At 38.9% G+C, this 11,429-nt stretch overlaps 1 protein-coding gene across 1 annotated transcript; it reads right to left on the reverse strand.

Moving 5' to 3' along the window:
* Positions 1–5,416: 5,416 nt before the first annotated feature.
* Positions 5,417–9,632, reverse strand: gja10a (gap junction protein alpha 10 a). The gene is made up of 2 exons (XM_007233664.3): positions 8,785–9,632; positions 5,417–8,241 (listed from the first exon to the last, which is right to left on the reverse strand). Exon 2 carries the CDS (start codon positions 8,217–8,219, stop codon positions 6,747–6,749), a length of 1,473 nt encoding a protein of 490 aa, XP_007233726.3. The 5' UTR covers positions 8,220–8,241; positions 8,785–9,632; the 3' UTR covers positions 5,417–6,746.
* Between the last annotated feature and the right edge of the window lie 1,797 nt (positions 9,633–11,429).

The following is an 11,429-nucleotide window of genomic DNA, read 5'->3' on the forward strand; positions in this document are numbered from 1 at the left end:
CCACAGGCCAATGCAATGTTATTTCTTCCAAAAATTAATATTTTCTTGTTTTATTTCACTTTTTCTGCCTTCTTTTGTTGCCTCTCACTGCCAGAAGGCCTCATCTACACTTGCAGATGCAGTATGTATTGATTATTAAGTGCTGCTACACCAAGGAAAGCAATTCCCAACTCTGAGCCGTCGTTTCAGACTGTTACCGAAAAAAAACACACACATCAGAGGCGACAGAAAACAAACAAATAGTCCCACTTTTGGTTAAAAGTCTTTAATAACTGTGCAGTTATACCTTAACAATCTGTGTAATACCATTTATATGCCTTGATCCAGTTTAGTCAGGCTTTTTAATTGATCAGATATCTGATTTAAAATATTATTTCGTTCCGATCCTTAGATTTGATGTCAATGACAATTTTACAGCCAATTATAAAGTAGATTTAGGGTTTAATAAGGACATTTATTTTGGCAAAAAAAAAAATATATATATGCTTTATTATAATTTATAAATGCGGCAAGGTCATCAGTTATGGAGAGTTCACTTTAAATGAGAAAACAACTGCAGCTGAAACAGAAATGAAACCAATTAAACCAGAAATCAAATCAACTTATACAGTGTTTTTACTGATACTGACACTGATACTGATTAATAAAGTGTTTGAGAGCATCAGTTAAAGTAAAGTAGTGAAGAGGTAGAGTTACAGGTATACAGTGAATAGTGAATATTTGAGTAATGTTCTAATCCAGATTATAAAGAGGACTAATCAGGAAAGTAAAGAAAAAATACTTTAAGATGAAGAAAAATGAAGGTTAGTCAATTTTAAAAGAATAATTTCAATAATTTTTTTAAGTATCCTCAAGTGCAGTCAACACAAAAACCATCAAAAATATCATAATGATGAAACAGGCACTCATCAGGAACGCCCCAAGAAACTTCTCCTGTTCACAGAATACGTTTTTAAAAGCTCCTAAATGTTTCTTCAGAGTATTTTTGTTTATTTAACACTTTCAAGTTACTACATGATTCATTATGTGTTCCTTCATAATCTGAATCACTTTACTATTCATTTTACTATGTAGGAAAAAACATAAAATGAACATAAATACATTTAAAGCACAGTTATTAGAGACAGTTAATAAAATGTGGGACCTGATACTGTAGACTTTATAAAGGAGGCAGCTCTATTATAAACTCAGATCTCCACTGTTCTGTATCTCAGGGGTTGATTAAAAAAAACACACTGAAGTTTTTCATGTAGCCACGGTTCTGTTCATCACACTCACAGAAACAGAGGAAAATCTCACTTTTCATTGTTTTGCTAAAGGAAATTAACCACGGTTTCTTACTCTGAAACTCCGCCTTCAGTCTGCTGGCACGTTTTTTAGGCACAGGTTTGGTGAAATGTTGCTGCTCCATCATGTTAAGAGAAGCACAATATTGTAAAATCTCTTTGAAATTGAAATACAGTCACGACAAGTCATTTTTATTCGAGAAAATGTACTAAATTAATGCAAAAATCGTAATTTTCCTTTTATTTATGAAACAGAGATGAAGATAAAGGCTAAATTTTAGGCTTAGACCGTCCTAAAATGTAGAAAATATTAATAAATTTAAAGGTATCATATTTTTCCCACTATAAGGTGCACCAGATTAAAAGTCGCATTGTGCAACACTAGTAAGGAACAGGGGTGTCTCCACAGATTTTTCTTCTAAAACTGTTTATTTAGGTGAGTAAAGTGCTTCTGTTTATTTACAGTAAGCTTAGATTTCCAGATTTCCACTAGCGCTAGGTGCAGCAGCATTAGCATTACCAGCTAACTGCTAACACTACCCTTGGTTAGCAGCTAATGCCGTCCGACAGCGCTACACTGAGAAAACCATGTGTTTCAGTAGGCCAGGGAAACATATTAGACAGAGGTTTGTTCCGCTTAGCTTGTTTTAACGCGGTAAACATGCAGACTACAGTCTAATATACTTGCATCTGAATGACGAAAGAGCTAGCGCCTAGCACAGTTAGCGGCTAATGCTAATGCTGCTCCAGCAGTGCTAGCCAGGATTAGCAGCAGACTATAATACTTTAGTGGAGTGGCTTTACTGCTCCTTAATACCTGACTGATAGAATTCATACATAAGGAGCACCGGATTATAAGATGCACTGATGATTTTTGGGAAAATTAAAGGATTTTCAATGAGCCTTAGAGTGCGAAAAAATTTTAAACGGTACTTGGTAAAAGAAAAAGATTGTTGTACATAATTTTTTGACTTGCCTTACAATTCTGTTGTGCCAAGGTTATAATATGAAATAATATATGGTTGTTAAATAAGCTAAATAAGCTTGTTAAAGAGGAATATCTGCCAACTTGGTTCAGAATTTCAGTATAATTCAACTTTTTGAGATATAAAAAGGTGTTTACAAGTGGTGATAAATGGAATAAGATAAAATTTGAAGAATTTAATGCCCATAAAAGCTTCCTTCCAGACACCAAATGGTTATAAATACACTGCCCAAAGGTTAAAACAGTGATTTACCATAGTTTTGAGAGAGTTTGGTTTAATGACTGTATCTGTTCCATAGAAATTAACCAAAAAAAAATGAACACCATGTTGCTGATTTGGTTACCAGAGTGTATTAACACAGGGAAAACGAACTGTTGGAATTATTTGGACACTAGGGGCTCTTTACCACCACTTTTTAGCACTTAAAATACTTCTTTAGGGACTGTAGGAGAAATAACAGACAGAATGAGTAATGAATAACGCTGTATAATAACTTTGTGATGTCAAATCAAACGATACAACCAATACAAAGAAATTTGCCTACATATTTACCATTGGTTTGACATCACAAGGTCACATGAAAGTTTATGAAAGATGAATAGATTTATTCATTACTCATTTTCTTCTGTATTTTCCCTACGGTCCCTAAAGTGCCCCTCGATGCTGATGACGTGAAAGTGATTTATTTACTTATTTAAGGTGTTCTATTCACACACAGTACCAGTCAAAAGTTTGAACACACCTTCAATTCTGTGTTTTTTCATTATTTTAAATTGTTCTACATTATAGATTAATGCTAGAGTCATCCAAACTATGAAGAAAAACATGAAAAAAGTCAAAAAGTCTGAACAAATCAGAATATCGTCGCTGTCCAATTAAAAAACTAGCATCTCCAATTTTGCTGATTTTTGTTTACTACATAGTTTGAACAGACAAACTATTACCCCCTTACACTATGGCAAACTTTTTTGATGAACAGACCAATAGAAACTCTTCAAAATGGCCTAAACTAAACTCTTGGCTGGATTCTCTCAGTCAGCTTTATAAGGTAGAGTCACCTGGAATCCAGGCTTTCAGTTAACAGCTGTGCTGAACTCAAGAGTTAATATCTTGAATTTCTTGTCTCTTAATAAAGTGTTTGAGAGCATCAGTTAAAGTAAAGTAGTGAAGAGGTAGAGATACAGATATACAGTGAATAGTGAATATTTGAGTAATGTTCTATAATCCATCAACTTAGTAAAGAAAAAAATATGAAAACAAATGGAGGTCACTCAAAGACTATCGAAAATATTATAATGATGAAACTGGCCCTCATCAGGACCTCCCTAGGAAACGAAGAGCAAGAGTTCCCTCTGTTGCTCTGTTGAGTATTTTGGATTGACATGATTCCTTATGTTTACTATTCATTTATAATGTAGGAAAAAAAAATCTATAAACACAGAATGAGATGGTGTGTCCAAACTTTTGACTGGTACTGTACTCGGTTTAGCATCCAAAAAATCTGGAAAATTGGCGGGGCATTGATTTATTTTGGCATTGTAACAGTATAAAAAAATATGGGGATGGGTGGAGCTACATATCGCACTGCCACCACCAGCCAGCAGAGGCAGTAGACCTCATGTTTGAGAGACATTCATCTGTACCTGCTTTACTACGGTCATTAATCTGGTCTTTTTATTGTGAAAATGTTCATAAGAGATATCATACGGCTGAATTAGAGCAATTTAATCGACTGTTTTCTTCTTATTCTTTGAATTATACTGGAATTTCTGAAAATCCCAATGGAATTCCCATTTAAACATGATATTCTTCATGAGTTTACACACAGTACATGGAGTACAGCCTCAACGCAGACTAAAACAAATCGACATACCTCTCTCACATACGGTCGAGACCTGTGTGGTTTACAGCGTTTGCAGCAGATATTTTGCAGTCTTTTTCAGCTAGTTTTTTTGTATAAGTATGTAAATATCTGGTTATTTATAGCTGTTTGTGGGGTTCTTTTGATTATTGTCGGTTCTGTGCTCTTGATTATTAACTGAATGTTCGGAGTTGTGACCTCAGTGTTTGGATACTCTTAAATTTTTGTAATTTTTGTTCAAAGTTGAATGTTTTGACAATGTTTGACAATTTTTGACATTAAATAAAATGTTATAGTTCATCACTTTTTTGTCAAATACAGATTTGTGTGGCAGCATTTTTACCGCTCTATGCTTTAAAGGAGAACTTTTGTTGTAGTAAAACATGATAAAGAGTACTAACCTTTGTTGAATAGCACACCTCTGCTCTCCCGCAGCTTTCTGAGGTCCAGTAATTTTGTGTTTTTTGCCCATTTTGCCCAAAAAATTGTTTTTTACACCGTTATCCAGCTCAAAGTAGCTCCACTTCTTCTTCTGGAGAGCTCTGACATTTAAAACTAGGCATTAATAACTTAAAAGGTGCAGAAGAAACACAGACAGACATATGGTCTATATGTCTATAGAGTTTACACTTGAGCTGTAAATAAATACAATGGGCACCGGCTGCTACGTCAGGTGGCCATATATGCGGAGTCTATGTATATATATATATGTCTATGGTCATTATCAGTACTATGATGGCAGTTATAGCTAGCGTTATAGGATGTAAACAGTGTTTTTTAAGGAGCTTCTTGTGCACCTTTAAAGTTATTAATTCCTTATTTCAAATGTCAGAGCTCTCCAGATTCTACCAAGGAGGTGTGGAGCTACTTTATAACCTAGATAACAGTGTAAAAAGCGATTTATCGCTATTTTTGTTGGAATAACCCTGGTGGTTTTTAATCACAGTTTTCATGCATCTTGGCATCATGTTCTCCTCCACCAGTCTTGCACACTACTTTATGCCACTCCTGGTGCCAAAATTCAAGCAGTTCAGTTTGGTTTGATGGCTTGTGATCCTCCATCTTCCTCTTAATTAAATTCCAGAGGTTTTCAATTTGGTAAAATCAAAGAAATGTATTATTTTTAAGTGGTCCTTCAATTTAACCGACTGTTAACAAGAGCCAATGTAGATTAGCAGCAAAAACAGCATAGTGACAGCTAGCAGCTTAGTCTTTTATTTTGTAAAACAATTTTTAAACAACTTTTTCCCCATTTAGGAGTTTTCTTTTCCTTTTGTTCCTCATAAATATTCTGCTACATCAAAAATATATGATGCAATTTGTTTGACATTTCACCATCTGTAACAGTTTATCCCCAAAATCTGGAGACAATGACAAATAGAAAAAAAAACATGGAAACCAAAACAAAATTTATTTTGCTGGTAATGGCATGAGATGTACAGTGCATCACATTTAAAGTCCCCCAACACGCTCCAGTCCGAGGCCTTTCTGATGTGCAGCTTCCTTCCATCTTCAGCGGGCGCCAACGGCAGGAGTTCTTCACTTCGTGATTTTACAGGTATTTTAAGGTGCTTATAATAAAAAAGAAACTGTGTACAACAGCACTCCATATACCTCGTCCGTGCAGAAGGTTCTCCTGCGTTTCTCAGCCATGCAGTGGAAAATCACGCTAAACGCTGTTGATAATTTCGTCCGTTTAGTCCTGTTAATGCATGGCCTGTTACATTCCTGTAGTCTTCAACTCCCGTACTCGTAGTCCTCACTTCTTCATGATGGAAGAGATATCCAAGAATACGCTCTGGAAGAAAAACAGAAAATCTAATTAATTCAGTTTTTAGGTAATAAAACAGTTTTTAATTTCACAAACTACTAGCCTAACCAAAAATAAAGCAAATGCATCGATCTTTGCATTGATTATCACATATTATAGTTCTACTAATGAACCTGACACTGTCTATCAAATTGGTCAAGCCATCTAAGTGGCTTGATTCAGGTCACAGTCTGCTCGGAAGACATACTGTGTTTTCAATTCCCGCTTCTGACATGATTTTAGGGGTATTGGTGGATCAGTGGTAAGAGTACCAGGTTATTGATTACAAGGTTGTGGGTTCAGTACTCTGGTTTGACAGGTTTTCTACTGTTGGGCCCTTAACCAAAGCCCTTAAACCCGCATTTGTTTCCTGGGTACCACAGCACTTGCAACCCAAATCTCTTTAACAGGTCACTAAGTGTGTGTTCTCACTAGTTTGTACTTCATTAGTTGTAATAAAGAATCCATTAGCAATTATTTGGTAGTCTTTTGGTTTAGCACATCGAGTCCCTGAATCCCCCAGGGCTCTGTATTAGGGTTGACGAAATTGATTCTAGTTGTGGCATTGAAGTAGGATTAAAGGTGGAGACTATATTCCATCTGAACATGATTATCTTATGATTTACGACTCAGGTTATGACTCAAGTAAATAGTCCCAACTGTTCCCAGACATGCTACACAATGCTACACAATAAAAAAACAATAAATGACGACACTAATATGGTATTCTATTCTACATCTTCTCTATTCTAACGGTTATTACTCACAGAGAACTGAATTACAACAGCTGAGAACACACGCCTCTAAATTAGCAGATCAGTAGCCATGTGTCTTTTGGCTCTACTTGCCATTGACATCCTCCGCCCCCCTGGTGGTGGGTTCATCGGAAGGTCAGCGAGGGAGCCCAGCTCGGACTCTGAGCTTCTCGTCGGGGTGCAGGACGGGCTGTCCGACATGCTGTCCGAGGGCATTCGGGCCATGAAACTGGCCTTCCTTGGGTTGGGGTAAAGTAAGTCACTGTCTGTGGAGTCCATGCCATCGTCCATTAGGTCCGGCACGTGACTGGGCCTGTGCAGGGCGTTGCGCAGGCAGGGCGGTAACTCCGCATGGCTTGGTCTTGGCATGAGAAGACGCTCATGACTTTGTTGACCTGAAATTGAAGGTCTGCTGTCCCTGAATGAACCACTGCTGCTTTCTGGACGCTGGTCTTCCTCTGGCTCCTCGGCAACGTGCTGCTCCATCGGTAGCCGGAAGCGCAGGTCATGGATCATCCCTTGACTGGGTTGGCGCATTTGCCTGGGTTGCTGGGTTATGCAAGACACAGGGAGGGTGGTGTCAGCAAAGCTGTTGTGCCTTTGCCCATCAATGCAGGGATTCAGACACGTGTTGGGTAAGTACAGTGGGGGAGGGTCCGTGTGCCCAGTTGGAATGAATGTTTTTAACTGTGCTGATTTGTGCGGTGAAGAATCCGCCACCACACATAAAGACTGGACAGTTGGCGCTTGCTTGGGTTTGCAAAAACTGTCATCCTCCATGTACTGCAGGCCAGATAAGGTCTGCTTAATTTTCCTCACTCCCAAGTGGGATATCTCCAAGAGGTTGAGGAATAGTGAGACCCCACCAATAATGAGCATGAAGACCATGAAGATGGTCTTTTCCGTGGGTCTGGAGACATAACAGTCCACGCTGTTCGGGCAAGGCACCCTCTCGCACTTATACAAAGGATCCAGTCCGATGCCGTATAAGATATACTGCCCCATAATGAAGCCCACCTCCAACACTGATCTGGTAAGGATATGAATGATATATGTGCGCAGTAATGAGCCCCTCAAAGGAGCCTTCTTCACTTTCTTTTGCTCCTCCAGCTTACGAAGTTCCCTTTCCAGCCTCTTGTGATCGTCCATCAAGGTGTCAGTCTCTCCCAGCTCTGCCCTGATCTGGACTTTCCTTTGGTGCCTCTCCTTCTCCAGGGTCCTCAGTCGGTAGAGAGCATGCCCCATGTAGACCAGCGAAGGAGAGGACACAAAAATGATCTGAAGCACCCAAAAGCGAATGAGGGATATCGGGAAGGCCTGGTCGTAGCAGACGTTCTTGCACCCAGGCTGCTCGGTGTTGCAGATGAACTGGTCCTGCTCGTCCACCCACACATCCTCGGCCGCCACGCCAAGGACCAGCATCCGGAAGATGAATAGGATGGTCAGCCAGATTTTACCCACGATGGTGGAGTGAATGTGGACCTCCTCGAGAATGCTGCCCAGCAGGTTCCAGTCACCCATTTTTCATTGCCACATGTCCGTGCTACATGAAAACGAAGTGAAATGTTAGATTTAAGTAACAAATTTGTAACACATTTTTGGTCTGTAGTGTTGACAAATGCTTCCAAGCATTACCTTTTTTTATTTCTTCTTGTACAGATTAATATTAAGCAAATCAAGTATTTACACAGCAGAATTACTTGTTTAACCAGGTTTGTGTTTTAAGCCCAAAACCAATCCCATCCAATAGTTGACTCTGTTTCTAAAATCTGATCTGGGAGGCACTCTTCTCATTACCCGGAAAACATAATACAGCTAACCAGATAACTAGCAAGCCCTTCCAGAAGTGCAAAGGGTGTTTTGAAGAAGGAATGCAACTAAAAATGTAATTTGCAGTACCTACAGGACCAGGATTGAGAAACCCTGCAATAGGACGAGAACTGAAGGACAATTCCACTAAACAACAATCCCATTTGGTTTAAGTAATTCTCCCTAACGTGCAACCCCACTTTCTCAAGATCCCCAAAAGCCAAAATTCAAAACAAAGCACTCAAATCTCTGCATAAAACTAGGGATATTAACTCACATATCAACGGGAAGTGCTCTCTCCTTTCCTGTGTAGAAAGATGCGCATGTTCTCCAAAAAGAACAAATTCGTTTTGTCATTTTACAGCCATGGATTCGAGGTAAAGGTCCCAGTATAAACACACGGCTTCTCTCTCTGCATAATGTTGGCTGCAGTGAATGTTCCCCACCACGGTTGTTGCATGCAGAGTTCACAGGATGTAGGAATTGATCCGAAACTGCCCGGACAATGCCCCATGGCACATCTTATCAAGCAGTTACTGAAAAGAGCAGCCAACTACCACCCCCTCCATCATCACCGATGCAACACAAACACCACTGCTGCTACAAACACACACACACACACACACACATACAAGCACACACACTTTTATGAAGTCAGCCTAGGATGCAAAGCGACCAAGTGCCCCTTGTACCAGCACCATCGATAGGGCAGTACTGCTAATAAAGTGGTCCGTAGGGTGTTTACCCGTGGCGCCTTCACAGGCATCCCCAGATGGTGTCATCTCTGGCAATGTGGTGCCTCAAACTGCAAAAAAAACAATACCAAACTTATATAAGTGTACATGTCCATCATATTTGATTAATCAAATGCCTAATCTATAAAGCCAGACAAGCTGGTCAATGATTCATGTCCGATTTCATAGTTAACTGAATTGCATCTCTCTCTATCTCTCTCTCTTTGCCTGTTGTCTGTCAAACGGGGATATCACTCCTCTCCAAAATGTGATCTCTTGAAAACGCTAACTACCTTTATTTAATCGCTGATTCCTTGTTTGCGCAGGGGCTTTGCAACCTTGTTTGCATCTAAAGCCAATGTCAATGTCAAATGAAAGACTATGCACCAGATTGCATCAGTTTGCATCTAAACTCAATCCATCAATGCCATAAATATGCACCTAATGCGTAAATAAACCTTTGCAGAAGTCTTCGTCTGCAAAAAGTCGCCCGTTTCCACGTGTCGCATCCGAGCAAAGCTCTTTGGAAGCGAAAGAACAATATGTTTCTGTTGTTTCTAGGAGCTGGAAAGGCAGAACAGGCTCCATCGGATCAGCACATGCACGTGAGCGTGTTATCCTGATGTGTCCTACACCAGGCCTGTGAGCGCCGCACGACTGGATCGCTGAGCTACACTACATGCTCATAAAATGACCAGCCATGCCTCAGGCTTTTAATTAGCTTTCCATCACCCTCTGACAGAGTCAATGGTGGATTGATTTGATTTTCCCTTGCAGAAGCTTGAACAGCGAATGCCAGAAGTCACATCGGGGACTCTCTATTACATAATGGGTTCATAGCGTACCTAGTGATCTGTAGAAAACAGTCTATCTGCTGCGTTTCTACTACTGTTCAGGGGATCTAATTGCTTTGATTGAAAACGAAATCAGCTGGGAGGCTTTTGGGAATTTCTTTATTTATATAAAAGATTCTTAACAGCTTCAACACAGCAGCTAGAGTAGAAAATAAACAAACAAACTCTGAGAGCTTTCACAGCTACCTTCTTTGAGCCAGATGCAAAAAAGCGATGTGCCGAACTTTGACTTAAACAAACTTCAGACAATTGTCCAGTCATTAAGGCCATTTTTTTCTTCCTACATTGAGAATTCATCCAAAAGTGATCCAGATTATAAAGGAACACATAAGGAATCATGTAGTAACTTAAAAGTGTTAAACAAACCAAAATACTCAGTGAAAAAGCATTTAGATGCTCTTATCTGGGGAGCTGTTAACTTATGGCTTCTGAGGCTGGTAACTCTTTCTCTTCCTTTCCTGGGGAGGTCCTGATGAGGGCCAGTTTTATCATTATAATGTTTTTGATAGTCTTTGCGACTCCACTTGAGCATGCTTTCAGATTCTCTCTTGAAATGTTTTGAATTGACAAACCTTCATTTCTTAAAGTAACATTTTCTTTACTTAGTTGAGTATTTCCTGATTTTCATAATATGGCTTTTGGTTTGGAGAGACATGTCTGTCATCTGCTGGTGTTAATCCACTGTGTTTTATTATCAAGTCTAAAGTCAGTGCAGTTTTTTTCCCACAAAATCTTACAGCACTTCATGCTTCCCTCTGCTGCTGACAACTTTTACGGAGATGCGGTTTTCATTTTCCAGCAGGACTTGGCACACTGCCAAAAGTACCAACTGGTCTTATATAATATTAAAATTTTCTGAGACAATGATTTTTGAGTTTTTATTGGCTGTAAGCCATAATCATTAACAATAATAAAATTAAACATTTAAATTAGATCACTCTGTGTGTAATACATCTACAGATATGAAAAAAAAATAAGAGACCACTTTAAAATCATGAGGAAGAAGGATGATCCCAGGCCATCAAACCAAGCTGAACTGCTTGAATTTTCGCACCAGGAGTAAAGCAGCATAAAGTTATCCAAAAGCAGTGTGTAAGACTGGTGGAGGAGAACATGATGCCAAGATGCATGAAAACTGTGATTAAAAACTAACCAGGGTTATTCCACCAAATATTGATTTCTGAACTCTTAAAACTTTATAAATATAAACTTGTTTTCTTTGCATTATTTGAGGTCTGAAAGCTCTGCATATTTTTTGTTATTTCAGCCATTTCTCATTTTCTGCAAATAAAAGCACTAAATGAGAATATTTTTATTTGGAATTTGGGAGAAAT

This window comes from Astyanax mexicanus, chromosome 14 (assembly GCF_023375975.1).
Source record: "Astyanax mexicanus isolate ESR-SI-001 chromosome 14, AstMex3_surface, whole genome shotgun sequence".
Taxonomy (NCBI): domain Eukaryota; kingdom Metazoa; phylum Chordata; class Actinopteri; order Characiformes; family Acestrorhamphidae; genus Astyanax; species Astyanax mexicanus.